Source organism: Drosophila virilis, chromosome 2, assembly GCF_030788295.1.
Source record: "Drosophila virilis strain 15010-1051.87 chromosome 2, Dvir_AGI_RSII-ME, whole genome shotgun sequence".
Lineage (NCBI taxonomy): Eukaryota > Metazoa > Arthropoda > Insecta > Diptera > Drosophilidae > Drosophila > Drosophila virilis.
In genome coordinates this window covers 26464104-26488844 of record NC_091544.1, presented here as the reverse complement: position 1 = coordinate 26488844, position 24741 = coordinate 26464104, and the positions used below count along the sequence as shown (strand labels likewise).

At 38.6% G+C, this 24741-nt stretch overlaps 5 protein-coding genes across 8 annotated transcripts; 3 read left to right on the top strand and 2 right to left on the bottom strand.

The window, feature by feature from the left end:
* Positions 1-1894: 1894 nt before the first annotated feature.
* Npc2c (Niemann-Pick type C-2c) lies at positions 1895-3294 on the top strand. Its single transcript, XM_002056010.4, has 3 exons — positions 1895-2573; positions 2638-2751; positions 2812-3294. Exons 1-3 carry the CDS (start codon positions 2486-2488, stop codon positions 3096-3098), a joined length of 489 nt encoding a protein of 162 aa, XP_002056046.1. The 5' UTR covers positions 1895-2485; the 3' UTR covers positions 3099-3294.
* A 2023-nt stretch (positions 3295-5317) lies between these two features.
* On the top strand, positions 5318-5968 carry LOC6632718 (uncharacterized). Its single transcript, XM_002056009.3, has 2 exons — positions 5318-5442; positions 5502-5968. Exons 1-2 carry the CDS (start codon positions 5347-5349, stop codon positions 5952-5954), a joined length of 549 nt encoding a protein of 182 aa, XP_002056045.1. The 5' UTR covers positions 5318-5346; the 3' UTR covers positions 5955-5968.
* Positions 5969-7933: 1965 nt separating this feature from the next.
* LOC6632717 (organic anion transporter 3) lies at positions 7934-11761 on the bottom strand. 2 transcript variants are annotated; one of them, XM_002056008.4, is made up of 5 exons: positions 11349-11760; positions 10896-11287; positions 10431-10836; positions 10120-10358; positions 7934-8718 (listed from the first exon to the last, which is right to left on the bottom strand). In XM_002056008.4, exons 1-5 carry the CDS (start codon positions 11492-11494, stop codon positions 8357-8359), a joined length of 1545 nt encoding a protein of 514 aa, XP_002056044.2. In that variant the 5' UTR covers positions 11495-11760; the 3' UTR covers positions 7934-8356. The 2 variants fall into 2 exon arrangements, with proteins under 2 accessions (XP_002056044.2, XP_032289580.1); XM_032433689.2 differs by having other exon boundaries at positions 8552-8718; positions 10109-10358; positions 11349-11761.
* A 1059-nt stretch (positions 11762-12820) lies between these two features.
* Positions 12821-15878, bottom strand: LOC6632714 (organic cation transporter protein). Its single transcript, XM_015170551.3, has 6 exons — positions 15511-15878; positions 14724-15124; positions 14259-14664; positions 13948-14177; positions 13144-13499; positions 12821-13074 (listed from the first exon to the last, which is right to left on the bottom strand). Exons 1-6 carry the CDS (start codon positions 15690-15692, stop codon positions 13048-13050), a joined length of 1602 nt encoding a protein of 533 aa, XP_015026037.1. The 5' UTR covers positions 15693-15878; the 3' UTR covers positions 12821-13047.
* A 701-nt stretch (positions 15879-16579) lies between these two features.
* Positions 16580-19413, top strand: LOC6632716 (organic anion transporter 3). Of its 3 annotated transcripts, none has more exons than XM_070207490.1 (6): positions 16580-16855; positions 17086-17486; positions 17549-17954; positions 18048-18256; positions 18794-19158; positions 19228-19413. In XM_070207490.1, the coding sequence occupies exons 1-6, from the start codon at positions 16710-16712 to the stop codon at positions 19255-19257; spliced, it is 1557 nt and encodes a 518-aa protein (XP_070063591.1). In that variant the 5' UTR covers positions 16580-16709; the 3' UTR covers positions 19258-19413. The 3 variants fall into 3 exon arrangements, with proteins under 3 accessions (XP_070063591.1, XP_015025900.1, XP_032289646.1); XM_015170414.3 differs by having other exon boundaries at positions 18027-18256; XM_032433755.2 differs by lacking the exons at positions 18048-18256; positions 19228-19413 and having other exon boundaries at positions 18794-19110.
* Positions 19414-24741: the final 5328 nt, after the last annotated feature.

Here is a 24741-nt window from a genome sequence, read left to right as displayed (position 1 = left end):
TAGTAACAATATTTTTGATTTATCAATGCGACAAGCCCATTCAACTTGACAAAAATCCAATACCAGCTCAAAGCTCTGTTGAAAAATCTCTTAAATTTTCATTGACGCGCAAACTAATTAAGTAAATGCAAATTAATATAATTGTCCATGAACTTGAATGCTCAAAAAAAAAAAAGAAGAGAAAGGGAACACTGCAACCATCCCTCAAAAACAAGCCATGCCAATCATTTAAGCATTTTAATAATCTAGACGTAAACATTTAAAAATCAATTTTCAAGAACAACAACAAAATCAACTTAGTCGCAATCTGTGGAAAATCGCTCAGCTAATTTGCATATAAAACAGTTGAAATTTATGAAAAATATGAGAATATTGATGAAATTTGGGCACAAGTGCACGCCGAGTGGTTCACCCCTTGACATCCAGCTGCTTCCGCTGCTGTTGCTGGTGGTGCTACTTGTAAAGTCAAGTGGGTGTAAGAAATTGTATAAAACTTGTTTCAAATTGCCTATGCATATAAATTGACGTTAATGTATTGTCGACGGCGGGCGAACATAAATACGAGGGTAGGTTGAAAAGAAATCGGCGCTGACAGGAAACGAATTACGTCGCGGTTTAACTTTACAGTTCGATTATAATGACAAAAATGTGTAACGAATTTCCTAAAATTTTCAAAAGAGCTCGCGGAGGTATCCAAAAAGTTGATTGTTTCTCTACATACTCTCTCTCGATATATATATAGAGAGAGTATATGTATATATACTCTACAATAACTAGCATCTCCAACTTGGTGTCTCTGGCTCGTATAGGCTTCGAGAATTGGCCATTAGCTCGATTTAATCGATTTCATGGTAAAATAGCTAGTAATCGATGATTTAAAATAAACCCGAACTGTTCATGCCTTGAGCCATGTTCTAAATATTTCAAGTCTTCAGATAGATAGATTAGTTTTTTGAAGCTGATCCATTTTGGGCTTGAAGAAAATATATTCAATATATTCTCGTTGTTAAGGTCGATTACTTTTCAAGCTGCCCGCGTAAGTAAACATAGCTAAGCAAGGAGGCCAGTTCAGGTACAGGTAGTTCTAAAATGGGGCGGTGGTTTTTCTTGTGGCACCGCCTGAAAATATGCAAGAAAAATGTTTGTTTGTTTTGTTGTTTTCGCTAAGCGCTTGCTAATTTTATTATCGCTGCCGAATGATAAGCGTAAATAGCGCGTTTGCCTGTACTCGGACTAGTTAGGGACCAACAGGTGTTGGGTTCATCATCTTATTCGAAATGGCCGGCAGTCAAGTTCAGCTGTACTCGTCGTATCTTAAAAAGGGGAAAAGACTCTTTGTGGGCGTAAGTGTACTCAATTGTTTGGCTCAAGAGGTAACTGCCATGAATCATCGTTAAGTTTTATATCTTAAGAGCTCCATTATCATACAAACTATGATTCATGCACAATTATTTGAATACTAACACAAATTAAAATACAAAATCCAATTGAAAAGTTTGCCAGTTTTTGCTTTTTATCTATCTCTATTGCATTAATATCTTTTATTTAATAATAGTTTAATCTAGATGGATTTAATTAAAAAGGTAAATAGCAGTCTTAATGTCTTTGTCTTAACGAACAAATTATTTGAAAAATGTACTATTTAGTTTGAAGAAAAATAAAAGATTTTCTTATAATAAGTTAAGTTTACCCGGTTTAATCGGTTGTAGGCGGGTTTTCTGCGCACACAGCCTTCGGCTCGCAGGGAATTACAATTACCGCAGAGCATCTCCCATAAAAATTGTCGTGACATGTGTAACGCATAGCAGATGACATCTCCGATTTCATTAAATATATATATTCTTCATCAGTATCAACAGCTGAGTCGATATAGCAAGGCCTGTCTGTTTGTCTGTTTCTATGCAAACTTGTCTCTTAGTATTAAGGCTATTGTCATAAAACTTTGCAAAAGTTCCTTTTTTCTGTTGCACTCCTATCTCACTCCTATCACTCCACTATATCATATAGCTGCCATAGGACTGATCGGACGAAAACTATTTTCCCAGTGCTTCTTAGATACGGGCATATGAAAAGGTTGGGTCTGCAAGGGTATTAAATCTTCGGTGTGCCAAATATAGCCCTCCTTCTTCTTCTCCTTCTCTTTTCATTTAAGCTGTGAACTAAGTTTCGGTGTTCCTTAATTTTTTGTTTTCATTGAATGCTTATTCAAATGGCAGACAAGCAATTAAGTGAATTTGGCTATAGATTAGCAAGCCCGTAACAAATCAGTATAATAAATATGGTACAATAAAATATTTTCTAAACTGGGCCGATTAGATTAGGCGGCAAGTGCAGGCGAACTATGCTACCCAGCTGTTGCCTCCCATTGCTATAAAAGGCAGCGAATGCTGCCAAATGGTATTAAAACGCAATCAGCTTTGAAGGCGCACAGCTATAATAGCCGAAAGAAATTTGTTAGTTTATAAAAACAGAATTGAAGCACAAAATGTCTGCCAACCAAGTTTGTTTATATTTGTGCCTGATCTGCGCACTGAACTGGACATTTGTCATCGGTGATACGCCCGTCCGGCAATGTGAGTAGATAGATTGAAATTGTCTAAGCAATTATTATTAATTAAGGGTATTCCGCACACACAGGTGCCAATACAAGCAATCCGCTGCCATTGATGGTGCAAATAGATAACTGCGATGAGCTACCCTGTGATTTGCTGAAGGGTCTGGAGTCCAATATAGCCATACAGTTTGTAGCCAGTGAGTTAGCCGGCCCATTTAGAAATATATCTTTAATCTATAAAATTACTGAAATTTCAGCACGTAATTCCATGCATCAGCTGACGGCGCGGGTGCACCTGACCTCACTGGGCGTGACCATACCCTATGAACTGGAGGCGCAGCGCAGCAATGTGTGCAAAAATTTGCTGCATGGCGCCTACTGTCCACTGGACGCTGGGGAGGATGTCACCTATCGCCTCCTACTCCCAGTTGCCAGCAATCAGCCGGAGGTGCCCACCCGGCTGCAGGTTTCGCTCCACGATGCGGAACAATCGGATCAGGTGGTCGCCTGTTTTCTGGCCGACACACGCGTACGCAAACCCTAGAAATTATATATAGACTACGTATTTTTGTTTATTGTTAATCTTTGTGTTTATCGAACATTGTATCAATGTGTGTTATTGTTGGTCTCGGGGCACTTGTTTGTGCCAATTAATAGGAACTAAGCTGGTAACCTTTAAGCTGCTGCTGCTGGCGGCACTATTAGACATTATGAATAAATAATTAAGCAAAACATTATGAATTATGAACATGGACATGTGAGTTAATTACCAAAGCGCGCCCACATGTGCATGTGTGAGGCAGGCAGACTAAGCCGCCTAAGCCCAATCGCCAGTCATACAACATGAACGCAAGAGTCTCCCGCCCTGCCTTCTGAACGCCCCCTAAAATTCACCCATGGAATCGGCTTAATTAAATGAAGCAGAAAATTACGCAACACCTCTTTCTAGAGCTGAGCGCGTGTCGTGATTTCTATCGTGACTCAACACGACGTGTTCTGAGCACAATTACAAGAGTTGGCGACTATATCGAGGGCAATTAAAATTAAAAATGCGAGCCTGAACATAAATTAGCTAACATAGATAAATATATTATTTTAAATGTATTTAATAATTAAATAAATATTTATTTACTCCAAATGGGAATTATTTTTTTTGAAAAATAAAAAATATTCGGATAAACAAAATATACAGATTATCAAAATTTTAAGTAATTTAAAATTTTACAAACCAATTACAAAATAGTAAAAAAAATAAGGCTAACATGTTATAACCTTATAGAGAAAATGTACAGTATATTTTCCGAATCTTATATTATATCTCTTGTGCATATAGAAACTATAAGAAATGGTAGTCTAGCAAAAACACGGAACAAAATTGTTATAATTAATTTATTTAATTTAATTTTATTTCCAACATTTATTAGTATACAAGAACGCTTGTGTCGCGTTTTAAAAAATTCCTACATGCGCCCATCTCTGCAGCTGTCATACAGCAGGTGAGCATCACTGAGAGCTGCTTGATTGGCCGACTGACTGACTGACTGACTGACTGACTGACTAACTGAGGGAAGGACTGATTGACTGACTGGCTGGCTGAGTGGTCACAACTCACGCTACAGCCTATCGAGGTGTTGACGCTGCGTGCGGTTTTTCATAAATTTTCAACTTTTCATTCCAAACAGTTGCCATTTCCACCATTTACACGCACAACCAGCCACTGTTGCTGCAGCTGCTTCTGCTTCTGCTTCTGCCACTGGCTGTGGCTGTCGCTGTGGTTATGGCTTCCTTCCTGTCATTTGGCAAAAGCAACGCTAATTGGCTTTTCAACACTTTGCTGCTTCCTGACTGACTATGTATAAATACATATATTGATATATATATATATGTACATATATAAGTATATATATGTGTGGGTACAATATATTTACGAGCTGTGGGTTGTTCCACAGTCGTTTGTTTCTTGTTTCGCTTAATGAATGAGCCCTGATTGCGCACATATCCGCCGGTTAGCTAATTGAGACGTCGACTAGGTGGTGACATACTATGGCAATACTTGTAGTTGACAAATTGCCTATAAACTGGAAAGCACGATAAAGCGCCTTCAAAAAGAACTTAATTACGTTAACATTCTTAAAAGTTCACAAAAGTTATCGGAATTATAAGTAACATATCTAAAATTTGATGTAATTTAAATGTTGTAAAATTATTAAATAGGATCTGGCAGACTCAACTTAATCAGAAAACCACATCTAAAACTGATAAAAGCTCAGCACATTTTGCAGCAAATTTTTACTACAAGCAGCTTAAAACAGACAACGTTGTATTTGTATGGATTGACAGAACATTGACTGAAGGTCAGTCTTTAGTTCTAAGCGTAAACCGATGTATTACTGACAGGGAGCCAGAGATTTGTTAAAAATAAAACATACATATTTAGAACAAATTATTATATACTATACGATAGGCAAATTGAATAAGCTTGATTAAGCCCTAAATAATTAAACATATAAAATCTTAATTTGCGAATAAGATGATTAAGATATATGTATATAATGATAGATAATACGATTTGGATGTAACCAAATCCCCAAATACCTAATATATTCTTATTATAAAGAATAACTATGAATTCTATAATATTTTTTAAGATCTTACTAACCTGCTTAGGTTAGTTTATAGGGTAACTTTCGTTCGTGCACAACTCAATTCAGCTTAATGAAAAATTAAATTAAGCATATAAAATAAAATTGTTATTTTAATTTCATGCATTCCGAGCATGATCTCACTCCGACATGAAACAGCTACTAGTATTTTTGTGGCTCGTCGTTTTAGCTCACATGCAAAACCTCGATGATTCGTCTAAAAGCGATGAAGCCTCTGAAACCAAGGTAAGATAAAACATATTTTGAAACGCATTTAAAATTGATTCTACCAAATTGCATTACAGACTGTGCATATAGAGCGCATCAGAATCCACGGAGATCGGCACTTCATGAAGGCTGTTACCCTCATACACGAGGATCGATTTCACTTTGATATCTATGTAAAGCTCGATCGAGAGCTGGGCAGCAATTATCTTATTATGAATATTAACCTGCGTCGAAAATTGGAGAACGACAGGGATTTTATAAAGCTTTTCGAAGTGAAACACATGGATTTTTGTGCATTTCTCAACAATCCTACCTATAGACATTTCTTTATGAGCTCCATACATCTGCGCGAGGTGCTCGAGTGTCCCATACGCGTGGGCAACTACTCCATTCTAAATATAAGTGTGATTAATGTAATCAATCCGGACGAGCTGCTCAAGGGCACTTACAAATTCTTTACGGAAATAGTCGAGGTCACGGGCGAGATACCCAAAGTGTTTGCCATGCAGTTGATCACGCAAGTAAAATGAGTTATGCGACAAGAAGTAAAGTTTCTCTTTTAATGGAGGCAAAGGATTTGAAGTTCGGAACGTTGATTTAATTGGCTTAACGGACGTAAGCCATAAACAATATTTTAATATGTTGTCCCTCGTTAGTATACAAAGATCTAGAATATTTCAAGTTAAGTTCCTTGATAAGGACTAACTACAAAATGTTCTCAACATCGCTAAATATCTATACAAGCCCGATAAATATCGATACGAAGCCAAACCTTAGCTTTTAAGAAACTCGTTCTGTTTCCGTAATATCCGTAAATGTCGATTCTTTAAAAATTGTAAATGCATATATTGAGCTTAATGGTTTGAATACCTTGCAGTACTCCCCCAGGCTTGCCTCGTCCATATGTGCCTGTCCATACACACCCACACGCACACACACACACACACACACACAGACATGTGCAGCACCGAACAAAGGATACGTAATTACAGCAAGGACACGGTCGAGTGCGAGGGCTGCCGTAGGTCAACCCCCCCTCGTGCACTATAAGCCGATTGTTGCTGGCTACCTTCAAGTTTTTCTGGCTTTTGTGTTCCGCGCACTTTTCCACATTGAATTTTCCATTGTGCGTCATACGTGAAACGCTTTTCCCTCGACACCGTGTCTCACATATTGAAAATCGTTTAAATCGACAGAGTGCAGCGTCCGATTATTGTGATTATCTCTGACTATCGCGTGTTTTACCTGCTGCTTCTTGCATTTCCCGCGGGACATTTGCGGTTTTACTTCGTAGTTAAGTAGAAGCCATATGTGCGCATTGTTCCTGCAATTTTCTTATGTCATTTGTGTATAATTAATAGAAAAACAATATGTTCAATGTTCAGTCAATGGGGGGGAAGCCAAATATGAATGAGAAATTTTGAGGTAAGTCCACTGAGACGTCAGAGCTTCCAATCTGACTGGTAGATATATTTTCCATTTTTTTTTTTTGTTCAACACTCTAATTACAAAACGTACTAAGCCCTGAGCCTGACAACGATCTTCGTCTATTGGCGCCTATTATAAGAGGTCTTAAGTCTAAAAATTCCTAGTTTGCTTTCGATTATGACACTATCGCTTTTACCTGGTCGTGGCTAACATCTGTATCATATCATATTCACACATTACAGATTACTTACAGATTAATCAGAGCACTTAAGATTAATTGCTAGCTTCCAGGTCCAATATTATGCACAGGAGCCTGCTATTTGGTATTCAAACCAGGTGAACGAATCCAGCTGATATTAAGAAGCTCAACGATATTCTTGATTTTGTTGTCTGCGTTCCTGTTTATTGTCTAGTAAAGTCCAATCGGCCTATACGGTTCTCGTAGGAAATAACGACATACAAACATGTGCAATATGTGCTTTTATTCAAAATTAAGGTTCTTTTCATAAATCCATACTCTCTATGTATCCAAGTGATCACCCTACCTTTTACGCTCTTCTCTAAATACTCGATATTGTCTCACTCAAGTGTATTAATTATGAACGGGATGTGAAGCTATGCATTGCCAGAAAGAGTATATCTTCCTGTTATCTATTAAAAGAAGAAAGGGATGCCTAGTTTCACGTTAAACTTTTGAGTATATACTATTCTTAACTATTAAATGTAATTACTATCTATAAGATCCCCTCCCCAAATGATTTTTTACACACTTGACAATTGAACTATGATCAACTTAATCAAGACGCAATTCAATCTGTACAGAAATAGTTCCTTTTATATTTCCTCCGTGGACTAAATTGAGATGCTAGTGTTCCATTGCTGTCATATTTGCTTAGACTTGATTAATATCCCCCATTTAAACAATCGTAGAGTTATGCTTGGTGGAGTATTAGCTCAAAAAGTAATCGCAGCGAAAGCGATTCCACCGTTCGGGCCCGATTCTGTAATAATTAACCCTCTCTTCATCGCATTTTAAACCAATTAGCAGAAGAAGATTTTTAAACATAATAGGAAATATTGTATATTAACAGACTTATTCATTTACTCTGCGTGCTCTTCAAAGCAAAATAAAGTATGTATCATTTTCCTTAATTTTTTGGCAATTGCAGGTACATTATTTTGGATGATCGAATTAGTTGGAACAACTACAGTACAATTTTTGTGATAATATATAAAGTTGGGTTGAAAATATATATGATCTAACATAGTTACATATCTTATTTCGTGTTGAAAATGAATTAAGATATATAATCGAATTTATATCTTCTACTTCGTTTGCAAAGCGAAATAAAATAAGACCTATTTCGTATACCTTACTTCGGAATAGAATACTTTCATACTTTACTTGCATTTATCAGATTTCATGGAGCCGAGAAGTCATCAAGCCCTTCCATTTCAAATAACGAAGTAATTAGTTAATAAAGCAAACGCATCTTGTTACCGTCTACATGCCCTTTTTTATGCACGGAAATGTGTACCAGTGCTCGTCAATTCCAAGCTCCTCGCTATCCTCCAGTGAATTGGGCAGCGTGTGATTTGTTGTCTCCGGCAGCAGCAGGCACAAGCAGGCGGCCAGCAAAGTGAGCACGACCAAAATGATTTCCGGCAGCAGCGGGGAAAAACTAGTCATGTTAAGAAAATAGGTACAAGTCAATTGGACCATTCTGGCAAAAGCATCTACAGTGGCATCTCCCTGGCAACGCAGACATGTTGGCAACAGCTCCACAGTGTACAAAGAGGCCGTGTTAAAGGCAACGTTACAAAAACAAATCCCAATCAATAAGAACATAAGCTGTAATATGGTGACTGTGGAGAGTATACAGAAAGTGCACATAAATAACAAAAAACAATTAAGAGGCTCTAGTCGGGAGCTCCCGACTGGGGGATACCCTGAACCCTCTTCTTTCAACATCAAATGCCTAAATATATTTTATTTTAGAAGCCATATGTCAAGTTTGGTGACTCTAGCTCTTATTATTTACCAAAATTGCCCAAAAAACAGGATATCGATATCGATTTTGATCGATTGCTTGGAAACGGAGTAAGTTATCGATTATCGGAAACAAACTCGATCTGCGCGAGCTTCTAGGAGCACCTACATCTAATTTTTCAAGTCTCTAGCTCTTATAGGTTCTGAGATCCTAGGCTATTGATGCTGATCAAGAATATATATACTTTATGGAGTCGGAGATGCTTCCTTCTGCCTGTTACATACATTTGGATTTTGCACAAATACAATATACCCTTAAGCCCATTTTTAATGGGTTCAGGGTATAAAAAACGTTAAAAGGTAAAGTTATAATTTGTCTACCCTTGTATTATAATTTAGTCTCGATATGTGTAACGCATAGAACGCAGACACCGCCGACCCCATAAAGTATATATATTCTTGATCAGTGTCAACAGCCGAGGTTATATAGTCATGTCCGTCTGTCCCCCTGTCTGTATCCATGCGGAATTATCTCTTAGTTCTTAACCTATAGTCATGAAACTTTTCAGGAGTCCCTCTTTCTGTTGCACGCAGTTCATATTTACTGTACTATTGTACTATATCATATAGCTGCCATAGGAACGATTGGGCGTAAAGTATGTTCTTGTATGAAACACTTTATTGTTTATCTTGACCAAACTCGGCATTTATTAGTTTTATTATGCTTCTCATATATATGCATAGGCCTATCAACATCGGATATTGACTCTATATATTGAGCTGCCATAGGACTCTCCCGACTGACGCACAGCCCCAAACCGTAAGAGTTGGAAGCTGAAATTTTTCACTATAGTTATATTATGTGAGAAATGTGCACATTAAGACGGAGTTTCGGGGAATTTCAGCCGCATGCGGAGCACTTTGTGCTTAAAAAGTTTAGTTATTACCTTTCACTAAGTATACGCAAGTGAAAAATTGAAATCTAACCAACGTGATATTCAGTTCTATATAAAAAAAAGTTTTAAGTGCATTGAATAAAGAACCAAGTGTTGGAATAAACAGTTTCCGCTCGTGCTATTCTTGCGGCTGAAGAATCCGGCGAATTTTAAAGCTAAAGAATTAACTTTCGTTAATTAACGAAATTAAGCCTTACATTTAATAAAAATCAAGCTAAATAGTAGCATTTTGTAGTAAGTCCTACAATTTATATTATCTGAAATCGAAACCTTATCTTCAGCACAAATAACAAAGACTATGATTAAATACCTTAGACTTACTGCGATTAGTGTCGGAAGCATCATCAAATAGAACGATGTTCGTTATCGAGATAAAAACGGAACAGCAGATTAGCGATATCGAATTCAATGCCTTGCGTCCGATGATATCTTGAAAAGCTAAGGCAATCAGCCAAGATGGCAGAACCATGGTATATTGAATTGAGTTCCAAACAAAATGCGGAAACCAATCTCTCCTTAGTTTACGAATGGCAATAAAGTGGCTAAAGGAAATGACGGCCCTATGTGGGTAAGCGGATGAGGCCGTAGAAACAACAGACTGCTGCGAGTTAGTGATTCAACGTTTTACTTACATGTCGAACGCCAATATAAAAAGGGTGCGGCGCAGGCGCGGCGTCCTGAAGAGGTCCAGCAGATTCGGCTCGATCTTTGCTTTTTGCTGACTTAATTTGCAGCTCGCAATAAATTCCTCATAAACGCTGTCTTCAATTTGCACACGATTAATCTTGGCCACACGCCTCAGGGTCGCTACAGCCTTGTTATAGTTTTGCCTTGAGATCAGCCATTGTACGCTTTCCAGTAAAATGCAATAAAAGAAGGGCACTATTATTAATGGCACCGAGCTGACAAGCAGGTAACTACGCCAGGTGCCCAATAGCAGCGCCACCCAGGGTGCACATATCGCGCCCATACAGTAAAAGACGCCGACAGTGATACTCAGGCAAATTGTGCGCAATGAAGGACGTATATATTCCAAAACTGAAAAGTGATTGCGAATTATATTAAATAAAAATTAATGCCAGTACCACTCTACTCACGCAGAATGTACATCATTGCATAGTTGGTGTCAGTGGCGAAGCCGTTAATAAATCGAAATAAACAAAAAAGGAACAGACTGGTACCAAAGATTGTCAAAAAGTTACCAATCATTGAAATGAGATTGGCCAAAATAAGAGTGGGAAGCCGACCCACCGTGTCCCCCATATAGCCCAGAGCAAGAGTGCCTAACAAGGAACCCACAGTGTACATTGAGGCTCCCACGTTCATTTTCCAGTGTTTATTGCATATCCAGTTCGTTTCGCTGGTAAAACTCTGAAAGCCCATGTATGGCTCATATTTGTACTTATGGCAGGTGCTGTGGCTAGTGTTCAGTGGCTTGCAGCTGGATGTATTTGGTGGCGCTGACCCCGAGACTAAGCCATCCGCACACCTGCACGTTATTGACAGACGTTTAGTATGCGCCATGTCATAAATATGGTAATTATACATACCAATGCCTTGGCACAAAACTGATCATCTCTTCAGATTCGTAATGCATGGTCAAGATCACATTGAGCAGACTAGTGAGTATTAGCATGATCAGCTGTAGTCGACCAAAACTGCCGCATTTTTCCAAGATTTTGTCCACTTCCAACATTGTGTTATTTATTTTTTAAGCACCTGCTGCATTTACACTCGCTGTGTACCTTTGACACGAACAGGGATTTCCCAGAACTTCCCAGAGTACCGCTGCACTTCTGGCACTTGCATCGCATCTCACTTTGTATAATTTGTTTATTCACTTAATTACTACAGTCATTTAACGCTTTGAGTTAGCGGTATGTCTCAGCTTCATGAAAACCAATTTTATAATTTAGATTTGATAGATTTTACAGAGAATTGTCTGTGTGTGCTACAATACTAGTGAGATAATATTCAAAACATAGCCATGCATGGAGGCAACTGAAACGCGTTTTAGATATACGAAAAGCGAGTAAAGACTCAAAGCCGCTCGAGTTGCAGACATCAAATTGACTTGGTCGACTCGACGAATTCAATCGAAAATCAACTTAAAACGAGAAAGTAAGAAAATCTTCGTCAAGCCGAAAATGTAAAGCCTTTGCTGACATTTCCCTTTCAATGCCAAGCATCTCGCCATTCTCGTCTTCGCATCTCCGGCAGCAGCAAGCAAGAGGTTTCCAGGCTTCCAGTAATACAAGCACCCCCAGAATGATTTCCGGGAGCGGGAAGAGGACAGTACGCGTTTTCAAAATGTGACTATTGCATACATATTGTGTACACATAGCATATAGTAGAGAAAGCAGCCACACACATATGTTGGAATCAGCTCCAATGTGTGCGGAAAGTACGAGGCGAAGGCAGCGCCGTAACCAAAGGTCCAAATCGCCAACAACGTCAGAGTTAATGTGGTGGCTGCGTGGGACAGTACGAAAAGTGTGCAGAGTAAGTTTTAATTGTCGTCAAGTTTATGAGGTAGTTTATGGGTGAACCAAATAAAATATTAGGAAACTTATTAGCAAAATAAATACAAACAAGTAAGAGGTTCTAGTCGGGAGCTCCCGACTTGGGGATACCCTGAACCCTCTTCTTCCAACATCAAATGCATATAAATATTCTATTTTAGAAGCTATATGTCAAGTTTGGGAACTCAAGCTCTTATTATTTACCAAACTTTCCCAAAAAATAGGATATCGATATCGATTATCGATTGCTTGAAAACGGAGTAAGTTATCGACTATCGGAAACAGATTAGATTGTTTTCATATCTTACCTTATGTCTAGAAGTATTTGTATATAAGTATATCGAAACCACAATATTACCGTTAAATATAAAAGCACTAGATTTAAGCTCATCGATATAGATCCTCGAGCCATGGATAGCTCTGATGCAGAACTTACTTCTCTCTGATCGATTGTCAAAAATAACGCTCGGATCAACTAAAATAAATCTTATATTTTATTTATAATAAAACTTGTTACAGTGCTCGTTTAGATTTAAGTTTTGATGTTGCTCGTTGATTGAAAAAAAGCTGCACAATTACGAATTTGGGCTTCACCAATTTCACATTTCACTTTCAATCCAAACCAACGACGAGAACGGCTTTAGAGTGGCTTAGAAGCAATATTACACCGAATATATACGAAGCGATCGGAATAGAATATTTGTACCCCAATTGCACATATCCTATTTTATTGAGCCAAGCTATTAAGCTCTTCCTAAAAATAAACGAACGAATTAGTTGACACGGAAAGAAACTTGCCATTTGTCGAGGATAGTCTATTTACCGGCTGCGTGCGCTTCTTCGTGCACCCAAATGTGTACCAATGCTCGTCATTGCCAAGCTTCTCGCCATCCTCCAGTGAGCAGGGCAGAGTGCGATTCAGTGTCTCCGGCAGCAGCAAGAACAAGCAGGCACCTAGCAGAGTGAGCACGCCCAGAATGATTTCCGGCAACGACAAGAAGTCTGCAGACGTGTTCAATATGTATTTTATGCATATTATGTACATAAGGTCTACATCATAGATGGCACCCAATGCCTGGCCACGCACACATGTTGGAATCAGCTCAATGGCATACTGCATATTCGAATGGAAGGCAAGGTTGCAAAAAAAAATCCCAATTACGAAAAACGTGAATAGTACTGTGGGGGCAGAAAGTAGGCATAGTTATAATTGTGGGTATTGTAGCAAACATATATTTAACTCATTGTCTAGAAGTAGAAGAAGGTATTATAATTTTGCCATAAAGCCCCAAAAAGTGTCTGTAAAATAAAAACACAAATATCTTTTTAGTTCCAGTCCAGCTTTAAACATTAGTTTTCACTTACTGTTACTAACCATTTAACATACAACATACAACATACAACATACAGAATACAACATATAACATGTTGCAGTTAATAGGAAAATGTTGTAATATATACCTAATTAATTTTCATTAACGTAAATGGGGTGGGTTGGTTTTTATCAAATCGGTGAAAAACGAAAAAATAATACAATATGAAAGTAGGAATACTTTATTTAACTATTAGAACCTGTTCTTCAACACAAACAACAACAAGTATATATAGTAAAATACATAGGACTTACAGCGATTAGCAGCATGCGAGAGGAAGATGCTCGATAGCAAGAGGAAAAGGACAATAAGGAACCGTATTGTCATAGCCAACGCCTTACGTCCTATGCGATCTTGCACGATAATTATTACCAAGGAAGCAGGCAGAATAGGAGCTGCCCGCAATGAGGACATTACAAATGGCGAAATCTTAAAGCCACGCACATAATAAACCAAGAGTTTACAGTAGTAGGGAAGTACCATGCTATGTTGATGAGCGAATGAGGGCGTAGAAACAACAGATTGATACACATTAGCAAGTTCATTCGATCAGATTTGTACTCACAATTCAAACAACATTATTAAATAGGTGCGGCGTAGGTGCGGTGTCTTGAAGAGGTCAAGCAGATTTGGGTGTTTCTTCGCATTTTGTTGACTTAATTTGCAGTCTTCAATGAATTCCTCATAGACCCTGTCATCAATTTGGCGGCCATTTATCTTGGCCACACGCTTTAGGGCGGTTATAGCCTGGCCATATTTCTTCCTTGAGATCAGCCATTGCACGCTCTCCGGTACAAAATAAAAGAAAATCGGCACCATAATTATTGACACCATTTCGAGAAGCATGAAACGACGCCAAGTACCCAAGAGGATGGTTATCCAAGGTGTGCTTACCATGCCCAAAAATAAAAAGAAACCGTAGCAGATGTTTAGGCAAACGGTGTGCAAAGAAGGACGCATATATTCCACAACTGTGAAACAATTGTCGATTAAATTAAAGAATTTCTAATGCTGTGATTATTTTGCTCACTTAGAATTCGGATAAGAAAAAAGTTGCTGTTAATTACGAAGCCGGTAATAAATCTAAATATACAATAAAGTGCCAGACTCATGCCAAAGATTGTCAAAAAGTTGCCGAATATGGTGACAACCTTGGCCAAAACAAGAATGGGCACACGACCCAATCTATCAGCCAAATAGCCCATAACTAGACAGCCTATCAAGCAACCCGCAAGGTACACGGAGTCTCCCTTGCTAAGTTTATCCTCTTGATCACATATCCAGTTCATTTCACTGACAAAACTCTGATAACCCATATAATGCTCATAGTTGTACTTTTTGCAGGAGCTTGAGTGTGTTGCATTATTGTACAGTGGTTTGCAGCTGGATTCATTTGGTGGTCGTGCCCCCGACTCCAGCCCATCAGCACACCTGGGTGTTATGGACAGACGTTAAGCATACGCCATGTTATTAATATTCTTATAAATACTAGAGCCCTGCGTCGGTTAATTCATGTGAATCAGGCTCGGATACTCAATTGGCAGACTCAAGCCTTCGACTATTTAGCTTAACAATGTTCGAATGGACTTGATTCAAACATACGCATAACAAAACTATCAGCTCGAACACAACTGAAACAATGAAGTTTGATGTGATCTATAACAGTTTGGGGTAATTGTTTGATTTTGTTTTATTTTCAGTCGAATTGATCGACACAAATTTTCTTTTGTGCAACTACAACACTTCGAGCCAACAATATTTGAGTCGGGAATCCGAAACGTGTTTCAGTGGACTCGATGCAGGGCTCTATTACATACCAATACTTTGGCACAGTATTAAGGATCGAATAGGATCGGAAATGCACGGCTGATAGTAGAGTGATCAAAGGAGAGAGTAACAGCAAGATTAGCTGCTGCCTACTTAAATCACCGCATTGTTCCATCATTCTGTCCACTTCCAACATTGTGTTATTTACATATATTCCAAGCACGTGCTGCATTAAATTCACTATACACCTCGTCCAGAATAGAGAGTTCCCGGAACTTGTTTTATTTAGCCAGTGCCCTCAGTGTACCCCTGCACTTGTAGCATTTGCATCGTATCTTCCAATTTCATGAAAAAAACAAATATAACAATTTAGATTTTAAAGAGAAATGACAGTGTTTGCGTAATGCTAGTAAAATTAGATTGAAAAATATCACTTGCATTAAACAGGATTTTGGAGGTCGTGTTCTTCTGACTACAGCTGTCGGATGGGGTAGGGGCTCTTCTAACTCTCATACTCCACACGATCATAACCATAATTTAATTACGGCTGATTGACTTTCAGAATGTATGCTTATGTGTCCCTGTTTGTTGCCTGCTTGTCCAATGCAATTTTGACGAGATTCGAAAGAGTATGTGTCGCAAAAATTGAACAATTTTAATTTTTGTTGAATGAATGCTGATCATTTACCCTTACAGAAATACGACTTGGTTTTTTTTTTTTTTTTTGGGCAAAATAGTTCCCCACAGTAAATGAAATAAATGGTAATATAAAAAATAAATATTTCATTTAGTTCATTTAAGTTTTTATTAAATAAATATTGATTCGATTCTTTTTATTATGCCTGACTGGACGAGGAAATACATGATAAACCATTAATATATGTGTGCCTGTTCGTAGCATAGTAGCATTCAATATCATTCATGATAACCACCTATTTAGACTTATTTAATTCTTTGTCCTGGTCGGAGATGTGTGGGTACACAACTTATGTATACGATGGTGTGAAGTATAAGAGTGAGAAGAACCCTTAACCCATTTACGACAGGCTGTAGTGAGAAGAACACGACCTCCAATTGATGTTCTTTTATATTATTTTACAAGCATTACGACGCACTGACAGTTCTCTGTAAAAACTGTCAAACCAAAATTATTAAATTTCTTTTTCATAAAGTAGAGTGAGGGCATTGGCTAACGAGAAGCGAGTTTTGGGGAACTCTCAATTCTGGACAGGAATATGTAAACAACACAATGTTGGAAGTGGACAACATTTTAGAAAAATGCGGTGATTTCAGTCGGCAACAGCGAATCATGCTAGTACTCTGTTCTCTGCTCAATCTACTATCAGCCATACATTTCCTTTCGAACCCGATAATTAATTACGTACCAAAGTATTGGTATGTAATAGAGCCCTGCATTGAGTCAACCGAAACATATTTCGATAACCGACTAAAATTTGATTGCCTCGATCTGTTTGAGACGCAGTAGAAAATATGTGTCGGTCAACTCGACTGATAATTCGGCTCAATTAAACAATTGGCTCGAGATATTCTAGTTCAGTAGTATTCAGTAGTATTTATGCGAATATTAACCTGGCGTATACTTAACGTCTGTCCATAACACCCAGGTGCGCTGATGGGCTGGACCCGGGGGCACCACCGCCAAAAGAATCCAGCTGCAAACCACTGTACAATAATTCAACCAACTCTGATACCTGCAATAAATACAACTATGAGCTTCACATGGGCTTTCAGAGTTTTGTCAGTGAAAAGAACTGGATATGTGATGAAGGGTGGAAGATTAGAAAGGGACAAGCCTATTTCCTGGCGGGCCGCTTGATAAGCAGTCTATTTATGGGCTATTTGGCAGATATACTGGGTCGGGTGCCCATTCTTATTTTGACCAATGTCATTGCCACATCGGGCAACTTTTTGACAATCTTTAACATGAATGTGGACCTTTTTTGCATATTTCGATTTGTATGCGGCTTCGTCATAAACACCAACGTTACGTTTATTCGCATTCTAAGTGAGCAAAACAGTCACAGTCACATTGGAGAAAGTTTTAATTAATTGACAATCATTTCGCAGTTGTGGAATATATGCGTCCTTCTTTGCGCACCGTTTGCCTGAACATTTGTTCCGGTTTCTTTATTTGTTTGGGCATGGCAAGCACGTCTTGGATAGTGGCCTTAATAGGTAATTGGCGTCGTTTCATGCTTTTCGACTCGCTGCCAATATTTGTGATGCCGATATTCGTTATTTTTGTGCCGGAGAGCGTGCAATGGCTGATTTCAAGAAAGAAATATGACAAGGCTATAGCCTCCCTTAAGCGTGTGGCCAAGATTAATGGCCGTCAAATTGATGACAGCGTCTTTGAAGAATTCATTGAAGACTGCAAATTTAGTCAGCAAAATACGAAGAAAAACCCAAATCTGCTACACCTCTTGAGGATGCCGCGCCTACGCCGCATCTTTTTAATAATGTTGCTTGAACTGTGAGTAGACATCTGATCGAATGAACTTTTCAATATGCACCAATCTGTTTTCTCATTCGAACATCTACATAGCACGGTCATTTTATTCTACAGAGAACTTATCAAGCATCATATTCGTCATCTTAATATTTCGCCATTTGTTAGGAGCTCATCGCTCATAACTTCTATTCTGCCTGCTTCCTTGGTAGTAATTATCCTGCAAGATCGCATAGGACGCAAGGCGTTGGCTTTGACAATACTGCTCCTTATTGTCCTTTTCATCTTGCTACCGAGCGTCCTCCTCTTACACGCTGCTAATCCCTGTAAGTCTTGTCTATTTTTTATTCCCTGAACCCATTAAAAATGGGTATAAGGGTCTATTGTATTTGTGCAAAATCCAAATGTATGTAACAGGCAGAAGGAAGCATCTCCGACCCCATAAAGTATATATATTCCTGATCAGCATCAATAGCCGAGTCGATCTAGCCATGTCCGTCTGTCTGTCCGTCCGTCCGTCCGTCCGTATGTATGAACGCAAGGATCTCAGAACCTATAAGAGCTAGAGACTTGAAATTTTAGATGTAGATGCTCCTAGTTCCCGAGCAGATCGAGTTTGTTTCGGATATTCAATAACTCCCGGTTTTAAATAATCGGTAAAATATCGAAATCCGGAAATGCGGCAGCTAGCGCAAATTCCAAGAATTTCTGTATACTACTTAAACTGTGTTGGAATAAGAGGGCTCAGGGTATTCCCTAGTCGGGCGCTCCCGACTATAACCTATTACTTGTTTTATTTAGTTTCGCCATCAAAACCTGCCCACAATCAAAACTATGCCTTCTTTCAATATTCTCGCCCACAGCCACCCCATTACTGTTGACGATTTACGTATTTGGGAGCGTTTTTTTTCAACTTGCCTTCTTGTCAAATATTCAGTACACCTTGGAGCTGGTTCCAACATGTGTGCGGAGCCAGGCAATGGGTGCTATCTTTTTCATTGCCTATGTGCTCTACATATGCAAAGGTTACATTTTGAACCTGCGTGAAGTCTTCGTGCTGCTGCCGGAAATGATTCTGGGCGTGATAGCATTTATGGGAGCCTGCTTTTGTTTGCTGTTGCCGGAGACAATGAATCGTACTCTGCCCTGCTCACTGGAGGATGGCGAGAAGCTTGGCAATGACGAGCATTGGTACACATTTGGGTGCACGAAGAAGCGCACGCAGCCGGTAAATAGACTATCCTCGACAAATGGCAAGTTTCTTTCCGTGTCAACTAATTCACTCGTTTATTTAAAGGAAGAGCTTGAAAACTCCTTGGCAGCATAAAATGGGAAATGTGGAAGCAGGATTCCGATCGCTCTTATATGTAGCTTATGTAAACGAATATATTTGCTAGTACCTGCTGAAATACTTATAAGACCTTATCGTTTAGTACCCAAAATGAATCAAACAATCAATTGAACAAAATAAAAAGTAAGAATGGTGAAACAAAAATTCGTGCTTGCACTGCTTTGTTTTAATCAACAGAGTACAGAGTACAACGAATCGAGACAAGTTCAGCCAGCTATAAGTATTCTAATAAAAACATTTCCTATACAGCACGGCTAGCGTAGCAAAACTAATAAATGCCAAGTTTGGCAAAGATAACCAAATATTTTTTATACTAGAACTTAATTTTCGATTAATTGTCCCATTGGCAGCCATATGATATTTCCTGGAAAATGTGAAAGGCATCCACGAAGGAAAATATTCTTAATCTGAATATATTATACGATAGCTAACAAAACAAGTTTGGAGTATCAAGCTCTTATAATTTTCGATTTATTCATGGCATGTCAGTAAACATCAGTAAACTTTTGAAATTAATTTTGTTAGATTATTTTGATTAGTAAACTGTTTGTTAAGCAAATCTAACTATAATTGACCATATAAATACATTGTTTGTAGACTAAAACTAACTAACTAACTAATATGTAATAGAGCCCTGCATTGAGTCAACCGAACAGTGGTTCGGTTACCGGACTCGTGATAGCATGATTAGCTGCTGCTAATTACATATATGTCAAGCACGTGCTGCATTCAATTCACCATACATCTCTGTCCAGTTCTTATGTTAAACTTTGAATTTAAGATTAAAGAATATCGGACAAAACCTAAATCAAGAATAACGTTGCCAGATGTAGATGCCAAAATGTAGAAGATGTCAATGCCAAATTGTAGAAGATGTCAAACCATGAAGAAAGACCCATGAGCAAAGAATCAAACCTCCTAAACATCGGATGAGATTTTACCGAGTAATGGGACTGAGAAATTTCGACCTGTCTATATAGGAAATTTGAGCGCTAAACAACACCCACCAATTCTTTGACAGTCATTTGCACTACGGTGAAACCATGATAAACTGCATAGCCTACTTGAATGCTTGAGAATCGAGGAAAAAGGCGCTTGGAAGAAATTCGTTTTGTTCGAATTTGCCGCACAGGCTTGGTCTGAGTTTGGTATTAGAAGACAAACATGCATGCCTACATATATTCATAAATATATTCATAACACACAGGGTTGGTCTCGCTTGATGAATTGGTAATACAAACATCCATGCAACGCAGCTCCTATCTGGCTACGGGTGCTTTAGGAGCTACTTAAACCGATTCGGTCCCTACAACATAATTGATCGTCCCGAGGGCTACGAGCCTCCCGTGCAGGAAGCTGTTTAAGCTTGCTTTGGACAAAGTGCGCATATATGGAAAACAAATGCATTCAGAGACTCTGTCTTTCAATATAAACATAGATGAGTGTTCTTAGTATGACAGAGGAATCGAAGAGGAGAGAGCCCACCACATCATCTTCGAGTGTGGACGTTTGTCAGCGAACAGGCAGAAGCTGGAGGCCAGCATGGGCAGACCTCTCACGGTGATCAACATGGTCACAAGCATACTAGATGCCGCACAAAAATGGGACGCAACGAGCACCTTCGCGGCAGAAGTAATACATCAGACGGAAAACGGAAGAAGATTATGCTAAAAAACGGATCTACAAACTCACTATTATAATCCATACATCATTTATTGCTGGTAATAATAAAATATAGTTCAAATTTTCTTAAGATACTTCCAAAAACGAACTGGCCAAATTGAGATTTAACTATACCTTATCCATTGTTTATCAAATTGAGTTTTAAATAACCGTTGTCTTTCCAAAAGATATGATTTTCAATCAAGAAAATCATGCTTTGAAACTTATGATAAAGTTAATAAGACTTCGTAACATATCGCATTGGGCCCATGGTATAAGCCATTAAAACCTTGCCAACCAATTTGGCGTGCTGTAAAAAACGTTTGTAGTTTGTGTAATATGATATTTTAATGGACATGTCTAACCATTTTTGCCAGTTAATTAAAATCCCTAATGCGGTTTACCTTGGCCTTTTTCGAACCGAAAAGGGGTTGGACCGCCGCCTCGGTCGCACCCTGATCCGAAGGCTTTTCCACGCACAATCAAATCATTTCGCAAATTCAATTTGCCAAAAGAATAAATAACGAATAGAAAATGTGAGTTTCGAAAGTAAATGGAAATTCAAAAATGAAAAATCCAGTCAGCGGCGCATTCCTGCAAGTTCTCCTTTAAGGATTTCGTGTCCTTCGTGAAGTGCGAATGCCTGCTATCAAGTGTCACACTTATGTCTGACCTTTGCAAATTCAATTTGTCGCCTTTTTATCCATAAACATTTTTCTATTAGACTCGACAAGGGCGCGTTTTCTTTTCAATTTTCCTTGGCCTAAACTTTGGAATAGCTAAGTAGACAGGGATTATACCTATTAGATGGAAAATAGAGAGTCGATACTTTTCATCATGTGTATTTAATGGGCTGGGCGAATACTTCACACTTGCCAAGCAGGGCCGGATGCAGGATGAGATGATTTTTTGTGGGACCTTGAGCTTAGTTTATGAGTCTGGTGACATGTCATCAGACTGCTCTGGCTTATTGACAAACATTATAAATATCAATACACTACACTACAGTGAAGCCTACGAGCACGACTAGCTCAATGTTTCAGGCTCAACTAAATAACAAGAAGAAACTGACAAGGCGTTTAGTCGATAAATTGACATTGTTTAATTACAACAATTTTAAAATATGTATAAATTTATAAATAATTAGAAGCTGTGTTTAAAGCGAATTCTATGCAGCTGGTTTCACTGCTGCGATAGAGCTCCACGGTCTGGAGCACTCATGTGTGTGTATTTGTGACATGCTATCACACGCAATCAAATTGAATCAATCAAAATCGATTTTACTGGCTACAAAGTCAGCTGCAAATTCAATTTGAGCAGGAATAAGAATAAAAATTCAAATGGAAAATGGAAAATGGAAATGGAAAATGTTGGCCCATGCTTAGACCGACTGCATGGCTGGCGTCAGTTGGCAATTTGGAGTTGCTTTGTTGGCTCCTTGGCCCCCAAGAAACTTTCGTAATTAAAAAGGCGTTGAGTTAAGCAATTAAACACACGAACTTGGCGGGAAAGTTCGAGGACTTGAGAGTAATTCACTAAAATAACGCAATGTTGCGTAATTCAGTTTCACAGTTTTGTAATTAAACGCATTTGCATAAGAATTATAGTCGACGATACGAAAAACGCCGCAGGCATACTTCCATGCGACTCTAATTAAAACTAGCCCCTGAAAATTAAAGCATAAAAATAACAAAAAACTAAAAAACATTCTATGCCCACGACAATAGAGCACGGCGACCATGCTCCTCGCATATTGCTGGGGCCTAGTCATCCATTAAAGGTCATCAAACGTTGCCAACTGGCAAAATGCCAGCGATTCGACGGGTCTGGCAATATCGTTTTGTTTTCCGCATGGCCCACAGGAAGTTTCCAATGTCCGGCAGAGCGTACAACGACAACTTGGACAAACCGTAAGCCAAATAGAGTCATGCTAAAGTTTTAAGAATTATAAAATATTATATATATATAAATATAAGAATTATATATATAATATGCAGTGCATACTAATATCTTTTCTTTAGATAAGCTTAGATAATATAAAACTTACACATCAAAGGTTACATACCCTTTAAAGCTGTATCCACGGATGTGCATTACCAGGTCATAAGCAGAACCTCCGACAGTCCCTATATAAGGTGGGGCAAAGAATCAAATCAAGGAAGAGGAGAGGCTCTTAGAGGCTTTAGACAACTAATGATGAGGGGATTGGTAAAAAAATATAATTTTGTTAAGGAGAGAAGCTCCTGACTGAGTGATATTTTAAATAGCTTATAATAAATAACTTACTCAGCTGTTTAAGCTGGCCGCTCGGTGAAATTTGGTACACCTGCTTGTTTCTATTCCAAAAATGATATTCTTTGTAATCCTAGATTTTAAAGATCTTTTTATATGATTTCAGAACTAAGTAGATGCATATCATTGAGAATAAAGGCAGTTTATTTCGCATATTCGGTTTATTGCAAAACGAATCAGCTCTAATAATCAAATACGCAATGGAGCAAAAATCACGATGGTATCACAATAATATGCACGGCACTTGCTTCATTGGATTTGCCAGCACGCATGCTTAGCTAATCTTTGAATCAATGATCCGCCGCAAATAAACATATCGTAAATGGGTTTTTGCAAACATCATATGAGCCTAATTAAGAGCCCATTACCCACCCTCTGTGTGTAAATAGATACGTAGCCCAAAAAAAAAAAAAAAACACAAAATAAAAACCGCAAGTCAAGCAACCACCCCATTGGCTAAGGGTGGCACACAACGTGTTGCGTTTGCTTTGGCAATCCGGGCCCGGGGCCCGGGGCCGGAGTCGGGGCCGGGGCTAGTTGTGGTTTTGATAGCCGCGCGTGTAATTTGACACTTGAGCCATGTGCAGAAGCGACGGCAACCTGTGCAATTAGCCCTAATAATTCAACCTGGTTGCTGGCATGCAAATGAGTGAAAAATGTTGCCACCAAGGCATAATTACAGTGCAGCATCCCGAAGTGTCAACGGCAGGCAGGCTGGAAGGATCAAGACGTAGCGCCATCAAGAGGCTAAAGCGTCTTACAAGGGCCACAGCTATTTTAATGAGATATTGCTGTCTTGACAAACTGACAATTAGCCGTTGCCAAAGGAAACCACAAAGCGTAGCTACTCGTTAACCTGTCCCGGAAAAGCAAGGAAAAAAATTATGCAAGGTAAAAAAATGTTTGAAAGAGCTAAAAACTTAATGGTCAACTTATTTTATACCCTTGCAGAGGGTATTATAACTTAGTCTCTAAATGTGCAACGCATAGATGGACACACCTCCGATCCCATAAAGTATATATATTCTTGATCAGTATCAGCAGCCGAGTCGATATAGCCATGTCCGTCTGTCCGCCTTCCTGTTTCTATGTCTCTCAGTTTTAAAGCTTTCGTCATGAAACTTTGCATAAGTGCCTCTTTCTGTTGCACGCACTCCATATGTCGGAATCGGCTGGATCGAACCACTATATAGCTAGTTAACGAATGTGGTTCTTGTATACAATTTGCTTTTCAGGATATCTTAAACATACTCGGCATTAACTATTTGCCCTGTGCTTCTTTGATACGGCCAAAGCATTGTGAAAGGGAAGGGTGTGCAGGTTAGTAAATCTTAGTAGATCCTGTTCAACAAATATGTTTTATTGCAAAGTTGTATTTAAGGACAAAAACGACATTTCGTTTCATATAAAGTATATATCTAATATGTTTTTCATAAGCACACACATAAAAGTTACTCCCTACTCCTCCGTTATTTCGATCTCTTTGATCTTAGAGCCTAGAGAATA